General features: G+C 47.0%; 1 protein-coding gene across 5 annotated transcripts in view; it reads right to left on the bottom strand.

Annotated features, from left to right (window-relative positions):
• Positions 1-14,087, bottom strand: part of DIS3L2 (DIS3 like 3'-5' exoribonuclease 2) — a 203,649-nt gene that overhangs the window by 172,031 nt on the left and 17,531 nt on the right. For all 5 annotated transcript variants that reach the window (XR_014220095.1, XM_082223950.1, XM_082223951.1 and 2 more), the window contains 2 exons: positions 5,811-5,969; positions 3,517-3,656 (listed from right to left, as the gene is read on the bottom strand). Coding sequence is in view for 4 of the 5 variants with exons in the window: in XM_082223950.1 (XP_082080076.1) it covers positions 3,517-3,656; positions 5,811-5,969 (299 nt within the window). In the remaining variant the exon portion in view is untranslated. The remainder of the gene's footprint in view (positions 1-3,516; positions 3,657-5,810; positions 5,970-14,087) is intronic.

Here is a 14,087-nt window from a genome sequence, read left to right as displayed (position 1 = left end):
CCGCTGGAGCACGATTTCTGTTCTTATCCTAAAGCACTATTTCTGGGTTAGCGGAGTCTGTAACCTAAAGCGTATGTAACCTGAGGTACCACTATATCTGCAAAACTATAGGACTTTTCTTGCATTCAAGCTGAAATCAAGGAGTTGAAAGTGAAGCGAGCATTTCAAGTTATGATTTATATGAATCTATAATGAAATAAAATGAGTGGAATCCCAACCCTCTGGAGAAAACCTGGGGAGGGTATGGGGCGCATGTCAGGGGGAGTCCCACGGAACAACCAGAAATCCTTGCGCTAACATTAGCAGAATAGCACCTAATCTCTCATCTTCCTTGGATTCGATCATACTCATTGCATTACTTGAGGAACCCTATTTTATTATGGGTACTTTTTAGATGTAAACTCATAAAGCATTCTGTAAAACATAGCAAGTGCCTTCAGTTAAAAACTGCATCTAGGTTTACATAAAGCATTCGTGTCAGCATTTGAAATTGGAGCCAAACTTTAATCAGAGGCATTTAAGAAGGCTTTAAATTGGAAGTTTTCATAATTATTCCATTTGCAATTGATAACAATCATGGAACAAAAACGTTTTATTCCCCCATATAAATTCACTGTATTGGGTCGGGGGAGGGTGGCATTTTGGTAGGACTTGGAATGCGGGTGACCATACACGGAAAATATGCTGATTTATTTAGGGGGGGGGGCAGCCAGTTCTGAGATTTTTTTTTTCATTCACACAAGGGACCCACCACTTGAAAAAGGACACATTACTCATCCTCCAGACTATACTTCTATAGAAAAGATGCTTTGTTTTGCACGGCTAAAAGTCCCTTAGCAGGCACATTCCAAACCATTTGAGGAACAAAGATATTGCGTGTAGCCTGACACTAGACCCTTTTGGACATATAACGTTCTTTGCTCACATGTGGAAAACAGAGCGGGAGCTTTGAGTCATGTATGCAAGGAACTGTGCCGCAACAGTAAGCGTGCACACACACACACACACACACACAAAAAAAAAAACACAGAGAGAGAAAGTGATTTTAATGCTAAGAGCACAAAGCGTTGGAAATTCCTGCTGGAACTAGCAGCAGAAGCATAAGAATGCATATGTGCAATTCTGTTTCATTCCAATGAATGGACTTGAGCCCCTGCCCCAAGGGAGTAATGGAAGGTGAGCAGCCAGCCTGTGGCCACCCCACCAGAATGCCCTCTGAATACCAGGAGGCGGGGGTCACAAATGGGGAGAGTTTTTGTTGCTCTCGGGTCCTGCTTGCAGGCTTCCCTGAGGCACCTTGTTGACGAAGCTGAGAACAGCATGCTGGACAATGGGCCTGATCCAAGATGGCTCTGCTTACGTTCTCAACCAAGGAAGCCTCCTGACACCAACAGGCCAGGAGAGGTTATGTGTAACTCCCAGGCATTTCTGAATCAGGCTGTTCAGAGAGGCCTGTTCTTGCTATCTAGAGGCCCCCTTTGCCTTCCTCCACTTTAACTGCACAGGAACCAGATCTGGCAGAGGCTGGTGCAAGAGAGGTTCCAAGCGAACTACCCACCAGAGATAACCAGCAGCCTTGGACAGAGACAGAACATCTGAAAGGAACTCTTCTTTCAACCCATCATTCAATTCTAGTTCTTGATATGTAAGAAGCTTGCAGGGAGCATACCTTGTGTAAACCCCCATCACCAAAGGCCAACAATTCCAAGACTGCCATACAGTGGAGCCGTAGGGGGGCCACCAGGACAGTTGCCTCAGGTGCAAAATTGTTAGGGGCACAAAATTTCAATTATTGGTGCTGCCTCAATACAGCTACTCGCTTCCATCACTGGGCTTAGTTGCAAACGGCTTCTCCTTGTGAACCAGGAAGCAACCTCTCCAGACAACAGAGCAACTCTTATTTTATTTTCTCTATGGCTGCAATCTCCCGGGTGACGCGGAGGTCGTTAGGCAGTTGAATGCGCATGCGTACTCCATCTCATTTCCCTCCCACCCCCTCCGTTTGGCCCCGGGCACTGGCAACCCAAGCTATGCCACTGCAGCCGTATGACTGCAGCCCATTTGTGCACCAATAGCAGGCATTGCATACGTGGCAGGCGCATACCTAACATGGCCCACCACGTGTGTCACCACCCAAATGTCAACAAACCAAAATAGAAAGGGCTTGTATACTCCGCCCCACCCCAAAGCAAAGACAGTCAGCCTCGCAACGCACACATATGCACCTCACTTTTTCCTCCGGTGCTTTTCTTCTGGAAAAAGGAAGGAACTCCCCACGTTCCTCCTCGAAAGCAGATGGGCCTTATTATCTGTGCCTATGAAAATCCTATTTACAATGTTGTGCATTTCACGCTGTGATATCATATCTGGAACCAGCCGCTCTCCCCATCTGCAAAGAACAACTGTTCTCACATGTGTGTCAGGGGCCGAGGCTCTGGCTGCAGAATCTCATGATGTCATCCTTAACCCGCATTACTTTGCAATCACTCACAAACAATAGCTGCTATATTTATCGGTGGAGATTTTTGCGTTTTCCTCCCCCAATTGTGCAGGAAGAGGCAGGCATTCAAGAGGGGGAATGTGCACTGAACTAATGTTCTTTTGACTCTTCAGAACAGGTTACCTTCACACCTGCCAGAGGGTGTCAGTACTCTCAAGACTTTTTTTGTAGGGCCTCAGTCACAATATTCTGACTTTCTCCTTCAAAAACCATGACCATGACCACAGAGCTGGACAGGATCCACTAGGTCATTTAAGCCAACCCCCTGAGAGTGGATAATCTACGCCTCAAACATCCTCTGACAGATGCCTCTTTGGGAAAATCTCAGAGGAAGGAGATCCCAAGCCTCCTCAATAGCTCTGTATTCTGCTGCTGATCTGCTCTTCTTACTAGCTAGACCAGGAACGGTGAACTTAGAGGAGCTGGAAGGCTAATTTATTCCACCAGCAATATCAACCCTGAATTCACCACCACTTCTGCTCTGATTAACCCCATCTCAGCCTCTCATCTTTCATACCCGGCTTCCTGTTTAGACAGAAGAAAGGGGAGCACACCGCACTGGTTCCTAGCCTTCAAAATGGCTTAAGAAGTTATGTGGAGTCTGGGAAAGCGGTGACGCAGTAGGGACTCGAGGAGGATCTAACGTTTGAAGCCCATTAACTTGGGAGATTTAGGTTCAAAGTTAGGCAAGAGCATCCCACCTTCCTAACCTATAAAACTATTTGTTCCCTGTCCTCAGTGAAGAGGCAGGGAGGAAGAGAAGGAAAAGGTTTCCCCTCTTCTGCCTGAAATAGTTTTAAATACCGAAAAGCTACTCTCCAATCTGTTCCGCTGATTAACATGCCCATCTACCAATTCAGCCCACTGATACCTGCAGTCCTACCTGAGAGCTACACAGGTAAACAAGCACTGGGGGGGGGGGACACAGAAGGACTGACTCCATCGTAGCATCCCAAAATGCAAATCCACAGCAACAACAGCTTGCTGCTTTTGCAGTCGTTCCAAGTTCAAAGTACCTGGATAAGTGTTTTCCTTTTCAGTCCTGCTGAGACATCCTCCCTTGACATGTAGGCTTCAAATACTTTCTTCCTCCCCCGAGTTGGCTTGCTCCGATTCTTTCTGTCGCCAGGGGCCAAGCAGGTGGTGTAGGGACCGCCTGGAAGGAAAAAAAAGGCAGAATCACTGCCTCGCCATATATAACAAAGCTGTTTGTTTTTACAGAGACCAATGGCTCAGTTCAGACATGCAAAAACCATGGCTAAGGAGGCTTAATTTCCCAGCAACCCAGAATGATCATTTAAGGGAGCCCTTTCTTCACACTTGCCGACCACCCTTTGCACCAGCCACCAAACAAACCGGGAAGCCTTCAATTAACAGTTTACCTGTTCAAAGAAAACAGGAAATGGTTGTCAACAGAAGGCGTCCTGGCTAGTCCCCTAGTTCACCCAAAGGGTGGATCTCGGAGTTGTCATGGATAGCTCAGAGAGGATGCTGGGTGGTGCACGGCTATTGTGAAGAAGCTAAATTCCATGCTCGAGATCATTAGGAAAGGGGTTGAAAATAAAACGGCCAGTATCATAAATGCTCTTTTAAGAACCTAGGGTGCTTCCGCACTGTGTCCAGTTTGGGTTGCCTTGATTCAAAAAGGGCATCGTAGCGTTGGGGAAGGTTCAAAAAGGCCAACCAAAATGACCAAGTGGCTGGAGCATCTCCCTTGTAAGGAAAGCTTGTGGTATTTGGCGGGAGGGTCATGAGTAAGTGGAGGCATGACAGAAAGTTATTGATGCTGCGGAGAAACTGACCAGAAAAAAGGTTATTCTTCCTCTTTTGTGATATCAGAATCCTGGGTCATCCAGTAAAACTGAATGGCAGAAGGTCAGGGGCAGACAAATGGGAGAACTTCTCCACATTTAAGGCATAGTTAAAACCAGTGCTTTTTTTCTGGGGGGACGCAGGGGGACACATACCCCTAAACACTTTGTGAATCTAATTGGAGAAGAAACTAGAAAAAACTAAAAAATTAGTTTGTTCTCTAGCACAGAGAATCGTCAGTTCTGTTGCTACCCCTGATGGAGGTCCCATTTCCTGTCACAGTGTTCCCTGAGTCTCAGGTGGAAGTGAGCGTTTAATGTGTGAAGTAGGAGTTGAGAGTAGGAGGGAAGATGTTAGTGCACACAACCTCATGCCAGTGCGGAAGTTACCGTGAGCTGCCAGCTGTGTAATATGAGGTAATGTAAGTTCTTTGTACTTTTGTCCATTTACTGTATTTATTTTTCCCGATTTGAACAATAAAATGGTGGTTTTCTTGAGTCAACATGAGAGTACCCCTAAACATGTTTTTTTAGGGGGGGGAAGCACTGGTTAAAACTACGGTATTCTTTACCACAAGTTGGGGCAACAACGCCACCTTTGGTGGTTTTGAGATCAAACAACTTCATGGAGGATCAAGGTTATCAATGGCTGCTGGTCATGACAACAATATGTTTACTCCAAAATCAAAGGCAGCATGCTCTGAGGGCAGAACTTCCGAAGCCACTCTAGGAAAGAGGATGCTGGACGTGATGGGCCTATGAGCAGCAGGGCTGAGGGCACTGAAAGGAGTTTGTTCATTTCTTGGCTGATTAAGCTGAGATCTAATGACCATGTTTGAACGATTGTACCTCCTTGATATTTACTCCTTGCTGTTTGTCTCTATTCCATAATTGCTCCAAACGACTAAAAAAAACCAAACTGCAGGTTTACCATGCTTTGCAACAGTCGGTAATCTGGACATTTTAGCAAGAGAGATAGGATGTATGGGGAGACATGGAAATTAGAAAGGAAGACGAGAAGAGAATGGGGGTCTACAGGACAGGTGTTCTGCTTCATCTACAACAGGCTTCCTCAGACTTGGCCCTCCAGATGTTTTTGGCCTACAACTCCCATGATCCCTAGCTAACAGGACCAGTGGTCAGGGATGATGGAAATTGAAGTCTCAAAACATCTGGAGGGCCGAGTTTGAGGAAGCCTGATCTACAACCATGAGCGCCAAAAAATTGTTGGCTGCCTGAAGAGAATAAAGGACCCAAGGTTTTCATGAGGTCTGATTCTGAATTCCTACAGATGCACAGTGACTTGTAAAGCTGATCTGAGACACCTGAATTAGAATTCAGAATCACAACATCAGGGTTTGAAAGAGCACACAGCTGATCATCCAAGGCGATTCCCATTTCTGAGCAGACTTCCATGCAGCTCATCTTTTATGGGCATCGAGAGCATGCATGCAGAAAGCAAGCTTCACTTTTCAACTGCAGAACCTCCCCATTCATACCTCTGGGGGTCCCCAGCTGCCGCTGGCCCATTCTGCAGTCACTGTTGCTCATGGTGTCTGTATGTGATTCAGAGAGCTGCCGCCTCCTCTCCACATTTGGGGGGGCTCTGGCCGATTCAGAGTGGTTTCTGGTCCTCGCCAAGCCTTGCTTGTGTGCACCTAGAAGAATCAAAGCACAAGGGTGGTATATAGGCAAAAGAGTCTCAGAGCAAGGCCTCTCGCTATAATCCTGCCCCTCCTCATTACAGCCTCTCACTGTATTGGTTTTACAATGCTCCCACAAAAACGAATGATGGCCACCAACTTGAAATGGCTTTGGAAAAGGATGAGACAATTTTATGGAGGATAAAGGCTATCAATGGCAACTAACCACAATGGTCGTGTTGTGCCTGCCCTTTTGGAAGCAATATGGCCCCGAATACTAGTTCCTGGGAATTGCTGGTGGGAAAGGGCTTTTGTGCTTGGATCCCGCTTGTGGGCTTTCCCTCGAGGCCTCTGTCTGGCCATTGCGAGAACAGGATACTGGGCTAAATGGATCTTTGGCCTGATTATCCAAGCGGATTGCTCAGTCGGTTAAGAGTGTGGTGTCAATAACGCCAAGGTTGCAGGTTTGGTCCCCGTGTGGGACAGCTGCATATCCCTGCATTGCAGGGACTTGGACTGCAAGACCTTCAGGGTTCCTTCCAACTTAAGCTGAGTTTTGCACCTTTAATAATAATAATAATAATAATTTTTATTTATACTGCGCCCTTCCCTGTTCAGGGTAGCTAACAACAAATTTAAAACACTTTAAAACAATTATAAAAGCAGCATAAAATACAGTATAAAAACATGAATAACAATAAAAATCAAAAATCAGTTGGATAATCCCCAGGGCTAGCTGGCTGAATTGGTCCTACTTGGGTCAGCAAGGAGACCAGGGGAGAATTAGCTGTGGGGTCTCAGAGTGGGTGATCTTCATAAAAGGGGAGGGGGAGGGAAGAGAAGGGAAATAAAAGATCAGGCTGAATTCAAATTAAAGGCCAGGCGGAATAGCTCTGTCTTACAGGCCCGACAGAAGGAGGTTAAATCCTGAAGGGCCCTAGTCTCATGGGACAGAGCATTCCTTTGCACTTGGGGGGTGGGGGAATCATCAAATTTCACAGCAAAACCTGGCTTCTTTACTATTCATTTATTTTGCACAGATGTCACACACCAACCACCACCACCAGTCAGCACTTTAACACATTGCTGCACTATTGAGACGTCGATTCCTGTCTTCATACATCCCCCCCCCACCAGTGCCGCCTGAAGCAGATAAAACTTCTTCCTGCAGCATGGCAGTGCCAACCCACCCACTCACCCACTTCCATGTGTGTCAAAAATGATGGGGGGAAATCTCTCTTGGAAAGGAGGAAAGGAGCACACATGCCGAATCGGTGTGTCTGAGTGTCTCCTGTCTGTGTGCATGCGAGGGGTGGCTGAACCTCTTTGCCCTGGCCCTGCTGTGCCAGTCCTGTTAAGCAGGGATGCCACTGGTTCAGCCTGGGGTGTTTGGCATGCAAGACACACGCTCTGCCCCACAGCGACAGCTCCTCTACTGCACTGCACCTCGAGAAAGGAAGGCAACCCAAAGGACAGAAGGCCAGTCCTAGAAAACCTTTCACCCGGCACACAGCTTCAGTCGTGAGAGACAGCAAGCCCACTGAAGTCAGAGAAAAGAGAGGAGGAGAGAGAGGTTCTCTGCCCATATACAATCTTGCAACTCAAGCGCTGGGCGTTTTCGCCTGCCGATGAACTCTCAGCTTTGTTTACATTGCGGTTATTTATGTCTTTAACCCAGATCTCCCAGGGCGAGAGGAACCAGGCGAGAGCATCGTTAAAGGCTTGTACGGTTCCCAGGTGACTCCCTACCAAGCAGAGCAATGGATTCCGACCGGCGGCTCACAGCACTAAATTGTTCCTTTTGATTTTTAAACACAATTTGGCGTAGAAGTGTTTGAATGGGGTGGGGGGAAGAGAATGGACAAAGTCTCCCATTGTTCAGTAACTTTCCCCACCGAAACGCTTCCATCTGCAACCTTCTGAGGCTAGTCCATAAGTAGGTGTCAGACCCTTTCAGTTTCTTCCACTTGCCGTCAAGTAGCGTCTCATTGTTCTCAGTGTTAGATCACAATCTAATTATAGGCAAAGTGAGCCTAGTATATGCACACACACACACACACACACACACACACAGAGAGAGAGAGGATTTTTATATGGGTTTTTTTAATATGGTATATAAAAAAGAAAAAAGAAAAACTTCCACATTTGCAAGAAACAGGAGCAAAGCCAAAGAACTGATAAAACAAATTAGAAGAATTTGCTTTCAGGTAACAAGATGGTTTCGACACATCGTTGCCTAGATAGGAAGGCTCCTGCACTGTTTCCAAGTACAGTGGTATCTCTGGTTACGTACTTAATTCGTTCCGGAGGTGTGTTCTTAACCTGAAACTGTTCTTAACCTGAAGCACCACTTTAGCTAATGGGGCCTCCCGCTGCTGCCGCGCCACCGCCGCACGATTTCTGTTCTCATCCTGAAGCAAAGTTCTTAACTCGAGGTATTATTTCTGGGTTAGTGGAGTCTGTAACCTGAAGCGTATGGAACCCGAGGTACCACTGTATTTCCTGCAGATATGGGGAGTTCAAAGGAGTTTAGCCAATCCCTTTGGCTTTAACTCACAGTTGTCCAAGAATATGTAGGAATTGGGGAGGGGGGTCCCCTGGTTTTTGCAACAAAAGGGTAGGATGAGGAGTGCCAAGCCCTCCCACGGCTCCTTAAGAGCCTTGCCCTGAGGCCCAGAAGTGAATGGCAGCCCTCAAACGCAGCCTGCCTGACTCTGCCAAGCCACGCCCTCTCACAAGGCCACACCCCTCACAAGTGCGCTATTGAACCATGATGCGTGCTGGGATGAGGGAGGAAGGGGTGAGGGTCCGTGGACTGTGAGCGCATAGAGACCACTGGCTTTTGGGTGGCTGGGGTGCACCCTAGCACACATAAAGGCAAGAGTAGCACCCGTTGCTCCTCCCACTTCCCCCCCGAAGCCCCCACTCCACCTCTGACCTCTGCCCCTTGGAAGTCTGCCCCAGAGCGAAGGTGCTCCACCCTTCTGTTGCAGCAACCACACCACAGCCAAATCCCTTGTCGTGACTTACTTCTGCCGTCGCTACAACATGACTCTTAACCTTACCGCGTGGAAATTTACTTATTTAAGCTTAAACAAAAATCTGCCACTCGGCCAGCAAGGCTCACAGAGCGGCATACATGAAACAGATAAACAAACAAAGCCGTAAACGCAAGGAAATGCCTCCAACGAAAAAAGCAGCACTTATACAGCCGAGATCGCTAAACGGATTTCAAAACACAGCATTAGAAGGCCTGGGCCAATAAACTATTCAACTGGTGCTGAACATAAAAAGAGAGACGGCACCAGGAGAGCGTCTCAGGGAAGGAGGCTCCATAAATGGGGTGCTACAACTGTAAAGGCCCTGTGGCCAGTCTCCATAGGCCTTACTGTAGCTGGTGGAGGAGCAAAGATACAGGACGGGAGGTCTGTAGCTTAAAAACTGGGCAAATCCATATGCATGAAGCTTAGGTCTTTAGGTGTCATGGTCCTAAGCCATTTAGAGCTTTATAAATTTCAGAGTCCAGAAATGTTGGCTTGGTTACTAGCCAGACATAATTTGTGGCTGCCACAAGTCCTCTGCACATGCCAGGGAACTGCAGGGTGTGATAATGGTGGTGGGGCTTGCCTTCATATCACGATGAACGTGGGAGGTAGCAAAAGCAGAGCAAGAATCTGTCTACTGCAACGCCCAGAGCAACACGCAAGACCCGTCCTCCCTTCTGCAGAGCTGGAGTAGGAGAAGGGGCTTCCCATACTGTGCTGAACACGAGCTTGCAACAGACAACTGGGGCAGGGAGCAGATTTGTGGAGATTTGCTTGAGGATACTGGAAGGAAAGAAGAAAAAGCCCCAAGCAATGTAGGGGGGCAGGATAATAAACTATCCAAAAAGGGAGATGCCACAAGGATGCAAACAGGGCATGGGCAATGCAACTTGTAGCCTGGTCCTCAGTTCTTAGAGCAATTCCTGGATAAGCATCCACGGCACTTCAAGAGCGCCTTCTTGTTGGTGCGGCAAATATGCATGTAAGCACACAGCTCCAAAATACTTTGAAAAATCCCACAGATCAGAGGTAGGAATGACACTTTGCTTGTAGGAGCTGCTGGGTTCTAGACCCCCCCCACCCCCACCCTACATAGCAAGACCTCTGCCAGAGACCTTGGAGGCAGTCCTCGAAATTAGCCAGGCGCATTTTGAACCTTGCTATTGGCCACTTGCAACCAAGTGAAGGTGCCTGGGCACCAAGATGGCGTCTGAAATCTCCACCATCTTGAAGTGCATGCCTGGGGATCCTTGGATCTGGATTGTTTTCCCACACTAATATCACATCCTGTAGAATTCTATCAGTTATATTTTATCTGCACAATCGGAACGAATTTCAGGAACCGAAATGCTTTCTCTGTGCAACTTCAGCAGGAGCAGTGAACAACATTATTGTGAAGAATATTCTTAGATTATGAATGGTCCTGGAGAAGGAACTAGCAAAACACTCCAGTATTTTGCCAAGAAAACTCCATGGACATAAAAAAAGGAGAAGCTTTGAGAAGAAAGTGAGAGTTTCCAAGGCATGCTCTGGTTCATGGGGTCACGGAGAGTCGAACACGACTAAGACGACTAAACAACAACAATGAATAGTCCATGTCGCCCTTAAGAAAGAGGTAGGAATAGGCCAATAGATATGTGAATTGTCCCTGGATCAAGGGACTTTTCTTCTTTAAGTTCTCAAAGTTCTTAACCGAGCTCAAGGTTGTCATCTGAATTAGTCGAATGTTTAACTGATAATCAATCACAGTCAGTCCATCATTGAAAAATAAGACTTTAGAGTGGTCTTGCCCCAAAATGGCATCTAAACATTGTGTTTAAGCAACCTTGGTTTAAGGAGCCATTTGGCGCCAGCTTATATATCTGAGTTTCTAACACTGCTTGGAGGGCCACTCTAAGTAGTTTATACTGGGATCAATGGACGAAAGGCAGATTCCAACACGAAATCAAATACTCTGCAAGGAAGAAGGAACAGGTCTGGGGTGTTGCATTTCCGAACCTTCCACCCGGCTCACTGCTGCTCCAGCCATGTTCAGCATTACCTAAGGAGAAAAAGTTGCCAAATCAAAATCCCACAATGAGTTCCCACAATTACTCGTGCGCCTGGTATGAAGGAAGCCGGCGACGTCAAGCTGTGCAAACCAGGCAGAACAGCAAACACGGGTGCCATGGTCTTGAATGTGGATCGCAGCGGCACACACAGATTCTGTTTGACAGATCAAAAGTGACCCTCTTGTTTTATCAAAATAACTCGAGAGATCAAATGTCCTGCCTGAAAACCCCCGTCAAACACAGTTTTTTTGTAAGAAAACAGAGGCAGCTGTTGGTTGTGCTGTTTTGATGGGAAGCAGTCACGGAGCCAGGCTTAACCAAACCAAACTCACACACACAGATGCAGCGTTCTTGACAAATTCCACCTCCCCTCCAGCTCAGGTGGTGATGGCCTCTGGCTCAAGTGGCTTTAAAAGGAGATTAGACAAGTTAATAGAGGAGCAGCGCTTGTCCCAATGGCTATTAGTAAAGATGGCAGTGTGGAGCACCCATGTTCAGAGGCAGTATATCTCTGAATACTTGGTGTGGGGATAAACAGCAAGGGGAGGGGCGTTCCAGTAGTCACTGGTGGAAACAGGGTTCTGGACTGGACAAACTATTGATCTGATCCAGCATAGCTTGTATATGCTTAAGCTGCTTTCACAGTTGCATTGTAGTGTGGTTCGGATATGCATCCCCATCAGTGTTAGAAACTCAGATATATAAGCTGGGCGTCAAATGACTCCTTAAACCAAGGTTACAGTCACCAGAACAGAATGTCTAGTTGCCATTTTTGAGCAAGACAGCTCTAAAGTCTTATTTTTCAAATGATGGACCAACTGTGATTGATCATCAGTTAAACATCTGGCTATTTCAGATGACAACCTTAAGCTATGTTAAGAACTTTTGAGAACTTAAAGAGGAAGAATGCCACTGCCAGACTAGTGACTGGGAGAGGCCACCATGACCATTTAACATTGGTCTTAAAGGATCTACATTGGCTTCCAGTAAGTTTCCGAGCACAATTCAAAGTGTTGGTGCTGACCTTTAAAGCCCTAAACATCCTCAGCCCAGTATACCTGAAGGAGCGTCTCCACCTCCATCGTTCTGCCCGGACACTGAGGTCCAGCTCCGACGGCCTTCTGGCAGTTCCTTCACTGCGAGAAGCGAGGTTACAGAGAACAAGGCAGAGGGCCTTCTCGGTGGTGGCGCCTCCCCTGTGGAACGCCCTCCCACCAGATGTCAAAGAGAAAAACAAGTACCAGACTTTTAGAAGACATCTAAAGGCAACCCTGTTTGGGGAAGTTTTTAATGGTTGGTGTTCTATTGGGTTTTTAATATTTTGTTGGGTGGCAGAGTGGCAGGGGCAACCAGTCAGATGGTCGGCATATAATTATCATTATCATTATTATTATATAAGGCAAGGAGAATAGAATCATGTGCCACTAACCATTAATGAGAGAGAGAGAGAGAGAGAGAGAGAGAGAGAGAATTGTCCTCCATAGCCATGCAGAAGTGTACGGCTAGTAGCCCCTGTGCTTCAGGAGGACACGGACAACCTGAGCAAATACAGAACAGAATATTGTAGAGAGCAAGGAAGTTATGCAAGGCCCACAGATACACTATCCTGGCATGCTCGGCTGAGGCTTGGCCCCAGAGCCATTTAGTAGCAGGGGGCCGAAAGTTTATCAAAACAGTTCCCGCGCTCCAGCTGAGCGCAAGGCAACATCTGCTTTGTCAGGGAGGGGCTGCGGCACACCAATGGTTTTTCAGGACTCTCCGTGAACCTGCTCCACCCTGCTCGTGACCCCCTGGCCACCTCCTCTGCCTGCTAGCTGCTCCCCATCCGCCCGTCAGTGTTGGGCTCTGAGACGCGGCCGGCCGTGGGTCTCTCCTTCCAGCTGCTGCACAGGCTCCACCCCCACGACCCACCCACCTGCCCCGAGACACCAGCTGAAATTCCCCCCTTTTCCTCTTTGGCCAAGGGCAGGCCCACTGCACTATAAAAAGCCTCGGAGATGGTTCAGAATGCAAGCAAAAGAAAACATGGCCAAGGATACTTCTCTGCTTTCTTTGGACCCAGAAAGAAAGAAATAAAAAGCCTACAGGAAGCTCTTAAAAGAAGGCAGAGAAAGAAGGCAAAAGGGAGTTTAAATATTCCAGAGCACAGTGAAATGTGCAATTGTGCCGTGTGACAGGGGCTTGTAGGCTGCAAGTGACAGGGGAGGCACACTAAAATATCATGCTCTGAAAACACATGAAGAAGCAGCTGTCTTGCTGAAAACCAAGCAGGCCTAGATCTGGTCACTAAGAGACAGCATGGGAAACCCAAGTTTGCTGCCTGAAGTGCAGAAAGGTAGAATAAAAATTAAAATAAGTTAAAGTTTGGTGGAATGCTCCAATGTTTAAAACAAATGAGCCTCTCTTTGCATGCAGAAACTTAGCAGGACAGGGAGAAGAGCAGGCAGGAACCTTTCTCCCAAATAGCTTTCTATACTCAAGGAGGTTTGCTTTTATTTTTATTTTTATGGAAAACTGTCAGCAACATTCAGCAGAGATGACAGAGGGACCCGGAAGGCTAGTTGAAGGTCCCAACTGCTGGGAGAGGAGACAATGTGTGCCAAGAGCACTTAGATTCACCCAGAAGCCTGCAAAGGAGATGGCCATAGCAAGGAGGTATGAAGGGGCAAAGCTAGCAGAAAGATGACATCTAAGTCCGAGAAGCCAGTGTTAGAAACTCAAAAGATATATAAAGCTAGGAGCCAAATGGGTCCTTAAACCTAGGTTGCAGTGTCCGAAAGGGGATGTCTAGTTGCCATTTTGGGGCAAGACTAGAGTCTTATTTTTCAAATTATGGACTGACTGTGATTGATTATCTCTTAAACATCTGGCAAGTTCAGATGACAACCTCGAGCTTGGTTAAGAACTTTGAGAACTTAGAGAAGAAAAGTTACTTGATCCAGGGACAGTCCATGTATGTACTGGCCTATTCCTACCTCTTTTTCTTAATAGTGACTGCTTCTGATGAGGTTGCACAGAAAAAGCATTTTGATTCCTGA

This window comes from Podarcis vaucheri (assembly GCF_965113315.1).
Source record: "Podarcis vaucheri genome assembly, chromosome: 5".
Taxonomy (NCBI): domain Eukaryota; kingdom Metazoa; phylum Chordata; class Lepidosauria; order Squamata; family Lacertidae; genus Podarcis; species Podarcis vaucheri.
The sequence above is the reverse complement of the archived record's forward strand: the minus strand, read 5'-3'. Positions and strand labels throughout refer to the sequence as shown.